The following is a 17,288-nucleotide window of genomic DNA, read 5'->3' on the forward strand; positions in this document are numbered from 1 at the left end:
TGTCCCGGCTCTGCAGGGGGAGAAGGGGGCATGGCTCAACCCCAAACCCCAGCTGTACACTAGGAGGGGGCATGGCTCAGCCCTGTGGGGAGAAAGGAGTGCAGCCCAGCCCCAACCCAACCGAGTGGAGGGAAGGGGATGTGGTTTCACCCAGATCGGGCCATGTGTGGGGATCCTTGCATGGGGCTTGGGATTTTGGCAGTGGGCAGGAGTGGCAGTATTGACTGCCACTGCTCCCCCACTGCCAAAATTTCTGACCCATGGGGAGCCCGCATGCAAGATTCCAAGGGTCTGAGGACTGGAGGTTGAGCAGCACGGATCTAAGGCTAATCCATTGTAACTTAGATCACCTAGAAATTGTACTTTTTCCCCCCTCTAAAAATGTGTGCATTTAGGACATGAACAACTCCACAAAGCAAGAAGAGATTTTAGAGTCCACGACAGATGCAGCAGAGTGGAACCTGGAAGTGGAACGTGTTCTTCCACAGCTGAAAGTTACAATTAGAACTGACAATAAGGTGAACCAGGGGGTGGATTTGTGCGTTGGTATGCTTTGACTTAAATGAGTCAGATCAGCAGTTTATAGTTTATCATCTTCCGTTTTTATTTTTCCCAATCTTTTACATGACATGGGTTCCAGTGAGGCATTTTTTTACTGAATTTGAACTTTTCTCACTCGCTTGCCCCTGCAATAAAACTCAGTAGCAGAATTACTTATTTTAATGTTTCTTCTAATCTATATAATAATTAGCACTGCACTACTTGCACAACGCTTTAATGAACTGCTGATATGTACTTGAATTGCAATGGAAGCTTTTTAAAATATGGAAAGTGCTTTTCAAATCAAACTATTAATTTAGCTTCTAAAAAAAGATCTACTTGGGACAGCATAAAGAAACATAATAGCCTAGCACATGGCTCTTCTTTTGGGTGTTTTTTATGGTCAACCACATGAAAGACCTCATTCGGATCTGCAGGGCTGCAGCGGGTGCTGTGCGCTGTTGGCACAGCCCACAGCATATCATCTTGTGGGGCACTTCTATTCCAAGAGCATATTTGTATTGCAGTCTCTAGTGCAATGTTCAGGATACATCATCTAGCTGTAAATAGGGTGGCTCAAGTACCAGAAACCATTTAGCTACGGAAACCTGGAATTAAGCATGGGCTAATTCACATTGTGCTGCCATGGCTAAATGGTTCCCAGAACCCAGACTAGGTAGTTTGGGTATGTGCAGTACGCTGATTTCTGTGTAGACATACACTAAGTTTGGACCATGTTAATTAGTCTCTTGGTTAAATAGCAAGGACAGTGTGTTGTTGGCTCCCTAGTATAGGGAAATTAATCCTTGCTAACGCTTTGTGTTGAAGTTTTATTAAAGGCAGTTAGTGGGAGAAACTAGACTAGAATGCTTGATCTCAATTCCATGCTCCATATACTACGTTGTAAATGAAAGGGTATGACATAGTGGCTGCCTCTCCTGCTGCCACATGATGGAGGAGGCCCCAGGAGGCCACATGCTTCTGGTGCAGACCATGTTGGGGTGGGAGGGCCAGATGCCACCTGCCGGGGTTATAAGGGACCACATGCCACCTACAGGACTGCAGGAGGTTGCGTGCCATAGACACAGCCCTTAGTATGTCCCTTACAGCATATAGCCCAGGGACCACACAACAACACCACCTGCAGCCTCTAGCTTCAGGGAAGTTGTACAACACTGCTTTAATGCACTGGAAGTAGGTCTGCCTCCTGTTCTGGCCTTTTTCACATAGCATAGAGAAAGCACCACACATCACCTTGTGCATGATTTCCCAAGCTGTGTGCCCATACAGGGAAGGTTAACTGATTATTAGCACAGCTCATTATAAAATGAATTGTGTGTGCATATCCAAAGTATGTTTTTAAGCGTAAGGGTCCAGCAAATCATCACAAACCTTCACCAATCAACAAAAGACAAACCTGTAACCTTAGGTCTCCTACCAAGTTTAAATTCTTTACTACCTGCCCTGACACAAAATACACTTTCTGTACTCAGCCTTTGCCTAATTCCTGAACAGATTACAGGTAGCAGGCTGCACATGCTTCACAGCTGCTGGGCCTGTGATCTGTGCTTCTTTCTCCCTGGCACATGTAGGCTCCAGTCCAGCAAGGCATTTAAGCACTTGCTTAATTTTAAGCAGGTAAATGTTCTCATGGAAGTGATACTTGTGCTTAATGGTAAGCATGTGTTTAAGCACCCTTCAAGAATCAGCCATGGTATGGTGTGGGAAATTTTAGAGAAGAGTAATATTATACATTGTATTTTTCCTATATCCTAATATAATGTGCATATAATCCAGCAAATGTAATATAGATTTATTCCCTGCATTCCAAGATAAGGGAGCTGGGTAGCTTTGCTTGCTCATTTCCTTTCTCTCTCTTTATATGGCTAGGAATGGGGAGAGCTAATGATTCAAATGCTACTGCATCTTTGGATGTGTTATCTGTGCTTTTTTTCTGCCTGAGACCTACCACAACTAATGAAGCAGTAATCGATATTTGTGCCTGGAAGCCCCAACAAAGTGTTCTGTATCAGAAGTGCTTTTATAAAGATCCTGGCCTCAATTCCATCAGTGAGGATGTTCAGTGTTTGGTTTTGAATTCAGATGTCACAGTGTGACATTCATGAGTTTGATAAATCATGTCACCATAAAGCAGTGCCCTCAGGGTAGGAATATAGCTGCAAAACTGCACACAGCAACAGTTTACAGCACCAGGTATGAACAGGATTGCGTGTAGGCATCTCTCTGTATATCCTTTTTCATTTACAGTATTATTTAAATGTATAATTTAGTCATTTAATTTGACTTTTTTGTATATTTTAGGACTGGCGAATCCACATAGATCAAATGCATCAACACAAAGATGGAATTGAATCTGCTTTAAAAGAAACTAGGGTATGTCTTGTACCTGCAGGATACTCTATTGATCGCTTAGCATTTCAGCTCCTCTTTAATTATATATTGACTGCTAAACTCTTCATTACAGGTTTCCCTTGCTTTATGCAGTACATACGTTCCTGGAAAACTGCACATAACTTGAATCTGCATAAAGGGAACCCGCGTTACAATGTAACAAATAGGGATACATTCAAAGACCTCAACTGTACCCACGGTCATGAGGAAGGGTGAGGGGCAGGCGCTGCACAGCCAGGGCGAGGCATTGGATGAGGTGCCCAACTCCTGCTGCTCCATGCATGCATGGGGGGCATGTTCCCCCAGATCTGCATGTAGGATGAGGGCGGACTGCCACTGCGGGCTGGGGAGGGGGTGGCACCAGGCTCTTCCCGGCATGGGGCTGGACCAGTCTGAGTGGCCAAGGCCCCAGCGGTGAGGGAGGGAGCATGGCACAGTCAGGAACAGAGGCTGGGCTGAGTGGGGCCCTGGGCAGGGTGGGCAGTGGGAAAAGTGGAGGCCCAGGATGCTCCCCACCAATCTGTGTGCAGGGTGGAGGCAGCTGCCACTGCACACTACTTTGCTCCCTGCTGCAGCTGCCCTGGGAGCGGCTCTCGGGGCAGTGGAGCTCAAAGCACAGCGGCAGCCACCTCTGCCCCATTCACAGATCAGGGGGGCCACATGCCCCCCAGGCCTCTGCTTGTCCCACCACCAGGCCTGACCGGGTCCCCACTCACCCAAGCCTCTGCTCCTGCCTGTGCCCAGCTCCTTCCCTCACTGCTGGGGCCTCAATCTGTGCCCCTGCCCTTGGCCCTTTCCCATCCCCCCACCCCTTCCCCCACAGAGTTACCTGCTTGCGGGGGCTGAGGCGCACCTATGCCAATCACATAACAGTGAATTTACCTCACATATAATGAATTTTGGGTATAGAAAGGGTCATCACATAAGAGTGAATTTGTGCATACAGAACCCTCATAAAGCAAGGGAAACTTGTATTTTATTAGTGTTGTTTTACAACATTGTAGAGAAATGTAGCAGTGAATGAAATGAATGAAACATTAGAGGAAGTGAAACGATACCATTTGTCCAAGTATTGCCTCACAGAGGCCTACAGTAAAAGCTTTGTTATCTGACATCCCCCAGGAATGGGGGATCCCGGATAACAAAATATGCCGATTAATTGAGCAGCTCCAGCCACTGCTTCTCCTACCGCATCTGAGCCATCCCTCCTCCCCTCCTGCAGCATCGCCGCCCCTCCCACGGGCCCTGTGGGCCCCACAAGACAGGGAGGCAGGCCCCATACATCCTGTTATGTCCCCGGGCTGTGGGGGCTTGGCAGCACAGGCTGCTTTGCCCCAGGCCATGGGGGCTTGGAGAAACCGGAAGTGCCATGGTGGGCACTTCCAGTTTCATTTTATCTTACAAGCCAACATGCCAATTACTAGATCATGCTTGTTTGTAAGATGCCAGTTAACAGAACTTTTACTGTACCTACAGTTATGAGAGAAAACGTAGAGGAATTATTTAAGATGGTTCACCAGATATGTCTAAGCATAATGGACCAGAACTTGGGCTTAATACAGTAATGAGACTAGCTTTCTGACTGAGATGTATCAGAATAGTCTGTCAGCAGACATGATGGAAGTACCATTCCTTGAAAATGTGGATCTGGATTAGACTTAACTGTTAGACAGCTTAGAGAGCAGTCTTGCATTGGCTGTCAGGCAAATCTCCTAATCATTCTTTTCTGTTTCTAACTTTTCTGATTTTTATCAGAATTACAGCCTGTAGAATTACAGCAAATTCTAAAAACATTGAGGTACTTTATGTATAACAGCTGATCACAGAATAACCTTTTCTAGGGTTACCTTGACAAACTTCACAATGAAATTAGTAGAACCCTGGAGAAGGTCAGCAGTCGGGAAAAATACATCAACAATCAGCTGGAGCATTTGGTTCAAGAGTATCGTGTGGCACAAGCCCAGCTGAGTGAGGTAATGCACTGACCCATTGCTGTTGCTTTCTGTAGTGCTGGTTCACCCACAGAAGTTAAGTGCAATAAACAGCGTTCAAGAAACTTTCTGCTGTCACGGTGAAGGGAAGATAAAAACAGCAAAATATTTTGGCAATTACTTATATTTAGTAAATGAGGTTAATCTGAGGCGTGATTATTGCTAGTTGAAAACTTTCCCTAAATACGTGAATTGGTTGCAAGACTTGGGATGCTGGTAAGTTCTACCCTTGAAAGTCCAGGTTATCATGATACAGTGGTAGATCTGGAACCTGGATTCATTTTTTAACTCAGTTAATGACATCCTGTGTGGATTAAATAAAGTTCCACTGAACTTTGTGCCTCCATTCCCTGTTTGAAGTGTTCCTTATCTCACAGTGCTGATAAACTGTCTTAATTCTTATGAGCCTCTTAGTTACTATGGCAAGGTGACTGCCTGTGTCCTTAGCTAGTGAGCATTTTTGCTTTACCTACTTATTTGATCAGTCCTCTTAGAACAGGGGTTTCAAACATGCAGCCCTGCCATCTAGCCCCCGGTGCTGCCCCAGGTCTGATCAGACCCACATGGGGTATTGTATGCAGTGGCAATGCATGGGGGTGCATGGGCACTCCCTGAGAGCACTGGTGCAATCTCTGTCAAGCCGTGCTCCCTGTTTAGGTAACAGGCGGGGGGCAGGTGAGAACACCGGTGCCCCCTGTGGGTGCCGGCTGGAGAATGGAGCCGCCAGCAAAAGCAGCCACACCGCTTCCGGAAGTGGCCGTGGGACTTCTGGACATGCCCCATGGCATGGCTGATTTTGGTGTGTGAGATCGGCCATGGGACATGACCCACCTGACTCAAGAGACACCAGGTTTGTGTGCACTTGTAGTCTGGGGCCAGTCCGAACCTGGCCCAGGACCCCCTTCCCTCCCACCCCCCATTATACCTGATCCAGCGCCTGTGCTAACTAGTTTGGGATCTGTGCTGCATGTGGTACAGATTCCAAAGGGTTAAGAGGCTGAAGGAACTGAGCTTATTTAGTCCGGAGAAGAGAAGACAGAGGGGATTTAATAGCACCTTTAATTACCTGAAGGGGGGCGTTCAAGAAAGGATGGTGCTAGACTGTTCTCAGTGGGGGCAGATGACAGAACAAGGAGCAATGGTCTCAAGTTGCAGCAAGGGACATTTAGGTTAGATATTAGGAAGAATTTTCTCACTGGAGGGCAGTAAAACACTGGAACAGATTACCCAAAGAGGTGGTGGAATCTCCATCCTTGGAAGTTTTCAAGACCTGGCTAGACAAAGCTTTGGTGGTGATGATCTAGTTGAGGCTTTGAGTAGGAGGTTGCATTAGATGACCTCCCAAGGTCCTTTCCAACCCTAATTTTCTATGATTCTATGATATGGTGTAGTCTGGCTGGAGCAGCATCAGCGCTGCGTGCAGGGGCCACCCTGGCTGGACTGCACTGTATGCGGGACCCACTCCAGCTGGTCCCAGATTGGCTGGAGCAGGCAACACATGTGGCACAGTCCCAGAGCTGCCATGGTGGACTGTATGCAGTCCAGTCTGGCCAAGGCAGCTGCTGTGTGCAGCTTGCCTGGACTGTGTCTCAAGTGGTGCCTATTCACTCTGCTTTGGGATCTGAGCCACACACAGAGTGGATCCCAGACAGCTGGAGCAGCCACTGAATTAGGGAGAGGAGGGGAGTGAATCAGTCCCACGACATTCATCTGGCCTGTGTGCATGAAAATTTTCTACTTGCTTGCTTATTTTTAAACCCAGAAAGAAATATTCCTATTTGGTATGTAACCTGGACCATTTCTATGCACCTCATTTCACAGGTAAACTCTGTTTGATGGACTTGATGACGATGCTTATTGCTAACACAATGAGGATCTCTTTTGATTTTTCCCTGTTTTTCAGGCAATTAAAGACTGTGATTACTGTTTCAAATAGAATATTTTTAAGTAAAATAGCTTTTCAAACTAATTTGAAAACTGTTCTGTGAATGGAGTGACAAAATACCAGCACTTTGCCTTATATTCACCTTTAGAAAACAGCAGTTTTCATTTTCTAATTGTATAATAAAGTATATAAAAGCCACAGGCCTTGGGGCCGGGACTCTTGTGTTCCATTCTAGTTCTGACAACTCCCCCCTCCCTCTATACCCCAGGTGCCGTGGTAAGCAATTGGGTATTTTCCTGCTTTCACCTGCAAGTGACTAATGATACTAGCTTCCTTCATATAGCTGTGGTTAATTAAGATGCTTCAAGATTTTTGTGTGATTTCTGATCTATGAAGCAGTGGTAGCCTGAATTGGGACTTTTTTCTTGGGTTGGACTTCCTGGTATTAGAACCTAAACAAGCACATTCTCTAAGCTGTATGTTGGCTTCTTTTCTGCTTTTCTAGGCCAAGGAGAAATACCAGCAGGGAAGTGGAGGGGTAACCGAAAGGACTAGAATTCTTTCTGAGGTACAGTATATTTTCATGTATTTTGTTTCTGGTCTTAATTCTCAGAGTCATGTAGATCTTCCATACATTATTTGAAAATAGTCCACTATGCTCAGACAGTCACCCTCTTTGTTTACTGTAACAGGGAACCCCAACCCTGGTAACTACATCCACAGAAGGAGTAGGAGAAAAGAGCAGGGTCTCCAGGAGAGCCAGACTTTCGTAGCTTTCAGGGGCAGATGCTGCAGTACCAGCCCCACCAGAGACTCAAGGCCTGAGACTGCAAGCTGGGGAGGACTGCAGGTCAAGAAAAGCCAAGCAGTTTGTTAGGCTGAGCAGGAACACCTGAGCCTGTCTTCAGGGGCAGCAAGGGGCCAGGTTTGCCTATGTGTAAGCCCAGTCTCTGAGTTGGGGCTGGCAGTTCGTCCCTGCAGGCAACAAGCGAAGGAGTGGAAGACAGAGTTGACTGATAGTGAAAAGGAGGTGCTCGGGGGCTGGTGGGAATCAAGGCAACTCCTTATGATGGTACCATTTGTTATGGCCCCAAGGGGCTTGTTGGTGAGATACAACCCTTTGTTTTCTGGTTTTCTTTTATGTGTTTAAGACCAGAAGACTGGCCTACTGCTGTAAGGGAGGTCTGGAGGCCACAGAGCAGGGTATCAGGGGTACTCTGTGCTTGTGAGACCAGCTTGGGTCAGAGGGGTGTAGGACTGGGGCCCAGGAACCCAAAGTCTGGGACAGTGGACCTGGACTGAGGGGGCTGAGCCAGTTAAAGAAGGCTGAAGCCCAGACAAGGGTTTGAGGCTTGAGGGACCCAGTGTCTATTTGGGACTGAGAGATCCCCTATAAGGGGCAATTGAGGGTCATCTGCGAGACATAGGCATTGCTATGGGGGCAGCAGGAGGCCACAGTTATAGGCTCTACAGCATCAAAGTAGAGGCTGACCCAGTCTCTGGAGCCAGTCTCCTCTTAAACCTATATATGTTAACATCAGGTCATGGCAGATGAGAGGCAGGAGGCAGAGGAGGCCAGGAAGCACTGACAGAAAAGGGGAAGGCAGATACCCCAAGCTGTCACATGTACCATTTTATAAACCCAGCCCATTTTTACATAGCACAAGTTCAAGCTAATATTTTTAGAACCCATGGTGTGACCCCAGGACTGATGATTCTTGAAGGTAGGCATAAAACAACCCAAGTTCCGCTGTAGGTTTCATCTATCAGCTTGAGCAAGCTACTTACCCCTGTCTTAATTTCCCCCATCTATATATAAAAACAGTACCACAACATTATTGCCTGTCTCAAAGCCTTATTTGAGGATTAACCTAGGAAAATTTTAGAAGTGCTTTAAAGCTGGAAATCTCACAACGTCCTTCACTATTTATTTTTGCTTAAAAGTTGTTATTTATCAGAGATAATCCAAACATTTTCCTACAAAAAGATCACATGGTGTTGTCCCTGAACATTTTAATTCATCAGAAGCACTGCTTTGAAATAAGATGTTTGACTTCAACTTTTTGACTTTTTTGTTTCAACATTTTTCACACCAGAATTTACACTCCATTAAAATTTTCAGTATTATGACTTTCATCTTGGTCAAGGACAGAACAAGGTTCTTAACAGAATGGAAAGGTAGAAAAGCCATTTTCAGCCCAGCTGTACTGGCTAGACTAAGTACACAACAGCAATGTGTTAGATAGCACAAGCACAACATTTAAGATTTCTGCCTTTAAATGGGTTATACACACATTCCCTTTTTATCACAGAAATGTAATTGGAATAGTCTGATACAAATTTGTCTTTTCAAGTGAGCAGCTTCCATAGAGCTGTTCCTGTTTTAGAAAAAATTTAATTGTACAATTATATTTAACATTGTGCTTGAAATCCAGAAAATGAGTTTCTTTTTACTTCTCCTAAAAGCAGAACTAATTTCTGAAAATTGGAACACTTTACAAATCTGAAGTCATTGTAATGTTTTTGTGCTTTTATAATTAGTGGATGATTAGTAAAGAAACATATATGACAGAGTGGGTGGATATTGAGCCAGATTCTGATCTTAGCTATACTGGTACATATCTGTTAGCAAATAAAAACCTAGGATTCTGGACTAGCCTATGGATTGGCACAACACTTCATTCGATGAGCGACAGAAAGACTTTATTTACGACAAGTATTCAAAATCAAGTCAAGTGAGCCCAAACCAGATTGAAGTCCAGTAATTAGCTATAAGGTGATGGTTTCTCACCAAACAGGTGACGAAGAGGCAGTCTGTTTCTCTTCAACTTCTCGAGTAAGTCAGGCACATCAGCAACTGGTATGAGAGAGATTTCTTATTTCTGAAGTGCGTGCGCTGTTTGCTGCTTTACTGCCCTTTTATACCCTTAGCTTAGCATCTTCAAAGCTTTTTTTTGGTTGTGTAAATCAAGAGAGTCCCAAGCAGTAATTGACGGGAAAATCCTGTTAATTAACCTGCTTATCACTGGTTATCATAAATGTCTAATTTGAATGAGTTACCTTCTTCAGTAACAAGAGGTTATCCAGTTTGGAACCTATCAAGAAACTGATTAACAGCCAGGAAAGCATACTAAATCAGGAGGAGACATCTATCACATATGGGGAATGTCTCTTCCTGCACATAAACACGAGTTAATCTCAAAAGAAATATTTACCATACTAATTAATCAAGGATAGACATTTCATATGGTTACACACCAGACAACTAGGAGTCTGCCTGAAATCATTCTTAATGTAGCAAGATAAGATGAAGAGATACCTCATTATTATTATTATTATTTTTTCTCAGATGGCTTAGCCATGAACTTGCATCCTCCTGCAATATGCTGTTAGCATCAGTATTCTCTATTTTAACTTTTGTGAGTATGCCCAAGCTTAGCATGAGTTTCAGAGTCATCAATATCTAAAGGGAATCTACATGCATTTAATGTTAGTATAGATTTGCTTTCAAATGGCTGTGATCAAACCTTGACTTTCTGTATGAATGCTGAAAATAAAGCTATATTTTCTCCTTAGACATAAAAGATAGTTCATGTGGTTTAGTGGTTTTCCTCTTCTACAGACACATATCCCAGGAAAATTGACTGGCAGCTCTTGTTCACATTTTCATTCTGGTACTCACCTGGTGTTTGTAGGAACCACTGTCACCTAGTGAACCATTTTGTAGCTCACAAGACATTTAGTCTTTTGTAATGGAATTGCCTATGTCACTCCATAAATTCATCTTTGGAAGATGGCTGCTCTTGTCCTCCATCCATTATTGGCCAGCATCACTTTGTTATTTATGATTTCGTAAGTTGTACAACTCTTCAAAACAATAACAGCATTACAGTGTCAACATATTTCTTATGCAACACAATATGTGCTTCTGTTTTTTTAAAACATATTAAAAATCCAGTTTGTAAGAGTAGTTGGATATTGAAAAATTGCATTTCTGTATTTACAGAACTTAGTACAATTAGTCATTTTTGTAAAACTAATGCAAATTATTCAGGGTGGAAATTTAAAAATTGAAGTTCAGAAAGCATTTAATTTAAAATCATTTTGTCTACTCAAAGATTACTGAAGTGCTAGAGAAAGTGAAGCAGGAGATGGAGGAGAAGGGAAGCAGCATGACTGATGGAGGTAAGTACGTGCCTTCCTCAGTGGGGCTCCCTTTCACTAAGAAATCAAGTGTGCACAGTTGAACCCAGATCAAGGAAAAATATAGGAATGAAGGATTAGTGCAATGTGGGATAGTGAAGGATGAAGGATTAGTGGAATGAAGGATAGGAGTCAAAGTGATTTAGGAGTGTGCACTCTAATTTCAAAAGTGACTGTTGCATTTAGGAGCCCCAAATCCTATTGATTTTAAACTTCTGCACTTCTTGGAAAGGTAGGCATAGAATCAGAAATGATCTGTATGCATTCTAGTTTGAATAATTAACTAATTAAAAATGATTTGAAGCTAGAGCCTGAAAACACTTATTATAACTGGACTGTCCTTGGGAGTAAGCAGAATGCTTGAGATGGGGTCCCTAGCTGGTGGAAATGTTCATTTTAAAACTTGTGTTTATATCACCTTTGTTTTAAATTAAATCTAAATATCCTGTAGGTATCAGCCTCTCACTGCCTTGGAGTGTATTGTGCTTTTTGCCTGATAAACATGTTCTGTTCAAAGGAAAAAGGAATAATGGTGCAGATATAGAAACAAATTCCATAATAGGATTATAAATGTAGAGACTGCCACTTTATTAACTGACTAATGCATAACTAGAGTAAACCACTTGTGATATCTATTGCTTATGAGAATCAAATCCTGTAGAGGCTTGTTTTATCAGGCAGAGGCAGCCTCCTAACCTCACACCACCCCTGTCACCCTGCAGCACTGGCAGTGCATAGGACAAGTTCCAGAGTGCAGAACTACTTGGAACATGAAATCTACTCCCTGCTAGCCCATATATCATGCAACACAAGGAGGGGAGGGGTGAAGGGTGAGCCCACCTAGCCAGAGGTGGAAGGGAAGAAGGTACATAAACATTGCCTAAGTCCCAGACCCCTTATATCCATCCACCTGCTTAAGGGGCTCTTCATCAGAGCCGTTCTCAGCAAGAGGGCTGAGAATTATTGCTGTGCAAAATGTAAGAGATTGGAAAATGTTTTTTATTTTTATACATATCATCAGATCCAAGATGTCAGGAAGGCAGCAAAATTGTCACCACCTATTTCTATTTTTGAAAAGGCTTGCCTGTTAAAAATGTTATCAGTAAAGTCGTGTCTCTAAAGTATAACATTCTTTTGTTCATTCAGCTCTCCCATTACCACAGAGAGTGAAATATCAGGAAAATAAATGCTTAACCTATTAGATTGATACAGAAATGAACTGTTTATCTGTCTTATTTTTTTAACAGCTCCTTTAGTAAAAATTAAACAAGCCTTAACAAAACTGAAGCAAGAAACAGTTCAGATGGACATACGGATTGGTGTGGTGGAACATACATTGCTCCAATCAAAGCTGAAGGAGAAATCAAATATGACTAGAGATATGCATGCCACTATGATTCCAGAAACCACAATAGGTGCCTATTAAAGTTGCAAGGAACTGACTTGTATTTTAGGCAAATAAAAGTTTCTGTAATTTTTCTGCAATATTGCTACACTGCAGGATATTACAGATGCATACATAGCACTTTAGGTTCTATAAATGGAGCTGTATTGGATTCTGTGACTCAAAGACTTTCAAACTTATTAAAGATCTTTTATAAATACGCTAATGAAGTCTCATTAACAAACTTGTCTCTTCCACTCTGTTTTAATATGTTAAGTAATGGAAAAGTCCTCCATAGAATTTTATTGACACAACCTATAATCTTCAAACCCTGATTAGATATTCTCTAGTATTGAAAGAAAATTACTTGTAAAGGGCTTGAAAGGAATTAAATATGTCTGCTTTTCCATTTACATATTTTTAACATAAGTATTTAATTGCTGACATTGGAATAATGCATTACCCTTTCTAAAGGCCTGGGTCAAATCTGGGTCTGGTTACAAGTTAAAGTAAGTTGTTTGCCCTCTCCCCCACCCCTTTCTATTTTCCAGTTGGCGTTTATGTACTGAGCAAAATAACCTCCCTCTTTGACATCACTGAGCATGATTGATAGTCTCCTTTGAGAAGGTTAGCCGGGCTGTTGCAAGTCAAAATACAGGTCCTTTGCAAGGCATCGATTAGTTAGGATTATGACTCTAGCAAGACATGTTCTTCCCTTATTTTCATAAGCACAGCGATATGGTCTAGTGTGGTGATCCTCAAAATTTTTAGACTTAAAGCCCCCTCAAAAATGCCATCTTTTAGCTTTCACTTGTTTTTTTACTGTGGAAAATTAACGGAGCAATTCTTCTGTTGCAGATAGCTCAGAAACACCACAAAAGGTCATAATTGTTTACATTATGGATTCTTATTTGAAATCCTTAGTTTTATCTTGCAGAGCATGTGTAGGTGTTTGCATACCTACCAGTGCTAATATTGTGTGGCAACCCGCATCCTTAAAAGGATCTCACGGCACTCCAGGGTGCTATAGCCCCCGGTTGAGAATCACTGGTGTAGTGGATTGCCAGTCTTATGGACCTGCCACATGACCTTATATTACTCTGTAACTTCTTTGCACATCAGTTTTCCATCTGTGACAACAAAACTTAGGCACCTCTGTAAAGTGCTTTGGGATGTACAGATGAAAAGTGCTGAGTTCTACTTAAGGTTGAACTCCCCTTTTCACCTTAAAATTCAAAACCACCATCAAATAGTTTTCATCTGAACTACAAGAAAAACTACAGAATTTGATGTCCCCACTACCCAACTCAGGGACTTTTTACATGCTCACTAAAATCTACAAACAAGGGAACCCAGGCAGACCTACAATATCCAAGCCTCACTGAGGAAATACCAGGTTTCATCAAATCCATCCTAAAACCTCTTGTCACTGAAAGAGCGAGTTTTGTCCAAGACCACAGACTTTTTATGAAAACTTAACAACGTAGACCACCTTCCCAGCAACACCCTGCTAGCCACTGTGGATGTTACTAGCTTATATAGCAACATCCCACACCAGGATGGCATCCAAGCCTTCCTTACGTATCTACAAGAGCAAGACTACAACTCAGAGTACAGGTCTAAAGATACTACTGAACTTATACATTTCATCCACTTCACATAACAACTTCATTTTCAATAACCAACACTTCCTCCAGACTATGGGCATGGCTATGGGCACCAAAATGCCCCCACAATATGCTAACCTTTTTATGTGCCACCTGAAAGAAGAATTCCTCAAGAACTGCACCATCAAATCCTTGCTATATTTAAGATATATAGATGACATCATCATTTGGACCAAAACCCTGCAATCTCTGATTGATCTCCATCACAAATTCAGTAAATATCTCTCCTCCATCAGATTCTCTTGAATGCTCCAGCACCAACATTTCCTTTTTAGACACTATGATCAATACTGTGCCCGTCTTGATTTGAATATCCACTCCCATGCTGCTCTGGTGTGTGCGCCAGATGTTGGACGCATTGAGGCTTGGTGCGCCTTCTGAAGGAGCCTTCGATTACCTTGGGGAGGATCCCAAAACTCACCTGCCACGACTTCGGATGGATCTTCAGTGGTGGGGTCCCCTGTTGAGGGTCCCTCGGGAGTGGTCACGCCTCCTGGCACATATATACAGGGCTCCACTTCCCCTAAACCCCGTCCATGCACCAGCCCTTGAGACAAGCCTCTTGATGTTATGCAGCTTGCCTTCCAGTTACCTCAATTCCTGATCTTTGCACCTTTTTTTTTTTTTTTTGAGTCATCTGTCTTACTCTTCTGGGTTGGACTTTGGGTGACTGGATACCCAACTCACCAGTGTACCTATCTCCAGAGGCTTGATGGTTGCTTGGCGGCTTGGTGCGCCGCTGTCATCTTAGGAATACTGCCTGTCTCTCGCTGCTGCAGGCTCATGGACAACCAACAACAAACAAACAAACAAAAGGAGGAACTCTATATAACAACCTTCACCAAAAGGAAATGAAGAAGTAAGCAATAAGGAGGAGAAGAAAAGAAAGGAAAAGGCACTGTTCAACTAGGATTAAAAAAAAAAAGAAAAGGGAGGGATCGTTGGGCTAACCAGCTCCTCTACGCTTCAGCCCTAGCCTGTGCCTCAGTATGCCCTGCTGCATGGCTCTGGGCTTTCACCCCTGCCGAGGTCCTCTTCAGCTCTTCCTCAAGCCGGCTCCACTTTTATGCCCTGGTGCCGTCCACAGCCCGTGTGGGGAGTCTTCGCAGCCTCCGCTGCCTCCAGCATCTGCCCCTTCACCAGACCTTCATTCGCCTGCCAGTGCAGCTGCAACCGGCATGGGAAATTTTTGCTGCCTCTAGCATTCCCCCGGCTCACTCTTGGTGCAGCTTTTATCTGTCCCACTGGGCAGCATTCCCCACTGACGTCACACGCCCATGCTGGCTCCAGCTGCAGATAAGTGCAGCTGATGAACTGCGTGGGTCTTTGTTCCTGGCATGGCTCGTTTTGTGTTCGGCATCCTGAAACAGGTAAGCAGGTCTTCCTTTCAGGGTTTTCTCTCCAGGGTTGGGTTACCACTGTCCCAGATTCCCCCGCAGGCAGGGCTCCTTGTTTGCCTGTGTTCGTACCCCTGGGACAAATACAAAGAATCGTAAAATACAAACCGTCATATACAAGAAACCCACAGACCAAAATACATATCTGTACAGAACCGGCAATCACCCTAAACACACCAAGAAAGCTGTAACATACAGCCAACTCCTCCAATACAATTGAATTTTCACTGAGGAGAACACCTGCAATTGTCACCTCACAAATCTCAAAAGGGCTTTCACTTAATAAGGACACTCCTCCAGAGAGACAGGTGCTGGGTTTTTGGTTCTAGTTATGTTGGTCTAAGAACATAGGCAGGCAAGGTTCTTTGAGAAGATGTGATATCTTTTATTAGACCAACTGAGTAGTGGGAAAAAAGTTTTTGACAAGCTTTTGGGCCCAGTCACTTTTCTTCAGGCATAGGGAGTCTCTGCTGGTCAGATTTAACTAGAGAGATAGATCACACTTTTGAAAGAACCACCTAAATACCATGTGAAGAATCGCTGCAGTACAAAAAAATCCCCATGAATCGCACACTATTGGTTATGGCCAGGGATTTCCGTTTCCCACGGAACAATGGCAAAAAACATGGATTCCCCACTTTGCCAGAGGAAAATGGAGATTTTTCATTTTAGCGGGGAGACCCGCAGATTTTGCAATTTTACAGCAAGTGCCTTGCAGGCTGGCATAGTTCCAGCCTGCAGGGAGCTGGGAGGGAGCTGAAGTGTGCACGTGTATGCACATGGGCGCCAGGCAGCCTGGAGAGCAGCTCCTGCAGGTAAGTGGGGGGGGGGAAGGGGATTGAGGCCCCCATAGGGAGGGAGTTGGGCAGGGCCAGGGCTGAGGCTGCCACGCAGCCAAGGCATAGCTGGGGCTTGGGGCCCTAGTGGGGAACAGGATGGGGTGGTGGGGCCAGCTCCCTGCTGCTCGGTGTGCATTCTCAGCCCAGAGGGGACCTATGCCCCCCAGATTTGTGCATGGGGTGGGGCAGGCTTCCCGCTGCAGGCTCAGGCTCCTTCCCTGGGGCCTCTGCAGCCTGGCTTATGCAACTCAGTGCTGCAGGGCAAAGCAGGGTCACGCAGGAAAGCTGCTTGCTGCTGCAAGATCCATGCTGCCTTGGCAATGTGTCCTCTGTGCATGTGGCAGCAGTGGGGCACAATGTGTGGAGGGGATGCGACAGCAGGGCAGTGCAAAGATCACAACAGTTAACAGCTTTTCTGCGCAGCCCCTCTGTGCCCTGAAATGCTGGGTCGTACCTGCTGGGCCGTGGAGATTCCAGGGGAGGTCAGCAGGGCAGGAGCCCAAGTAGCAGGCAGCCCGCCCCACCCTGTGCACTGATCTAGGGGTCACAGGTCCTTCCTGCCCTCCCCCCGCCCCCAGAGTGTGCAGCGGTGGGAAGCTGACCACCTGACTCTGTCCCAGCCCACAGCAGGCATGCAGCAGGGTGGAGAGCCAGGCTTTGCTCCGCTACAGCAGCCACTGTCTCCTGTTGGGGGCAATGGACCTGGGTCTCTGGCCCTGTAGCCGTGGCAGCTAGGGACCCCCTCCAGCAGGGGGCTGTGGGTAGGGGGCAAGGGGCACCAACAGAGCTGGGGAAGCTGGAGGGGGGAGGGAGGGGCATGAGTAGGGCCAGGGGACTGTGGGGGGAGTGAGGGACCTTTCATTTTAATGACAGATTTATGGGTTTTTATCAGAATTTGCTATTTTTTTTACCAGGGAAAACCAGGATCCCTAGTTATGACATACCATCCTGCCCTGGAATCTAAATGGAA

The 17,288-nt window shown here is 44.7% G+C and overlaps 1 protein-coding gene across 2 annotated transcripts in view; it reads left to right on the plus strand.

Annotated features, from left to right (window-relative positions):
- IFT57 (intraflagellar transport 57) overlaps positions 1–12,641 on the plus strand; it is a 28,928-nt gene extending 16,287 nt beyond the window's left edge. For both annotated transcript variants that reach the window (XM_090058035.1, XM_090058028.1), the window contains exons 6-11: positions 396–518; positions 2,863–2,934; positions 4,794–4,925; positions 7,334–7,396; positions 10,947–11,013; positions 12,279–12,641. In XM_090058035.1, the coding sequence (XP_089914161.1) occupies positions 396–518; positions 2,863–2,934; positions 4,794–4,925; positions 7,334–7,396; positions 10,947–11,013; positions 12,279–12,457 (636 nt within the window). In that variant the 3' untranslated portion in view covers positions 12,458–12,641. The remainder of the gene's footprint in view (positions 1–395; positions 519–2,862; positions 2,935–4,793; positions 4,926–7,333; positions 7,397–10,946; positions 11,014–12,278) is intronic.
- Positions 12,642–17,288: the final 4,647 nt, after the last annotated feature.

This window comes from Crocodylus siamensis, chromosome 1 (genome assembly GCF_052110815.1).
Source record: "Crocodylus siamensis isolate JL-2025a chromosome 1, ASM5211081v1, whole genome shotgun sequence".
NCBI classification, from domain to species: domain Eukaryota; kingdom Metazoa; phylum Chordata; order Crocodylia; family Crocodylidae; genus Crocodylus; species Crocodylus siamensis.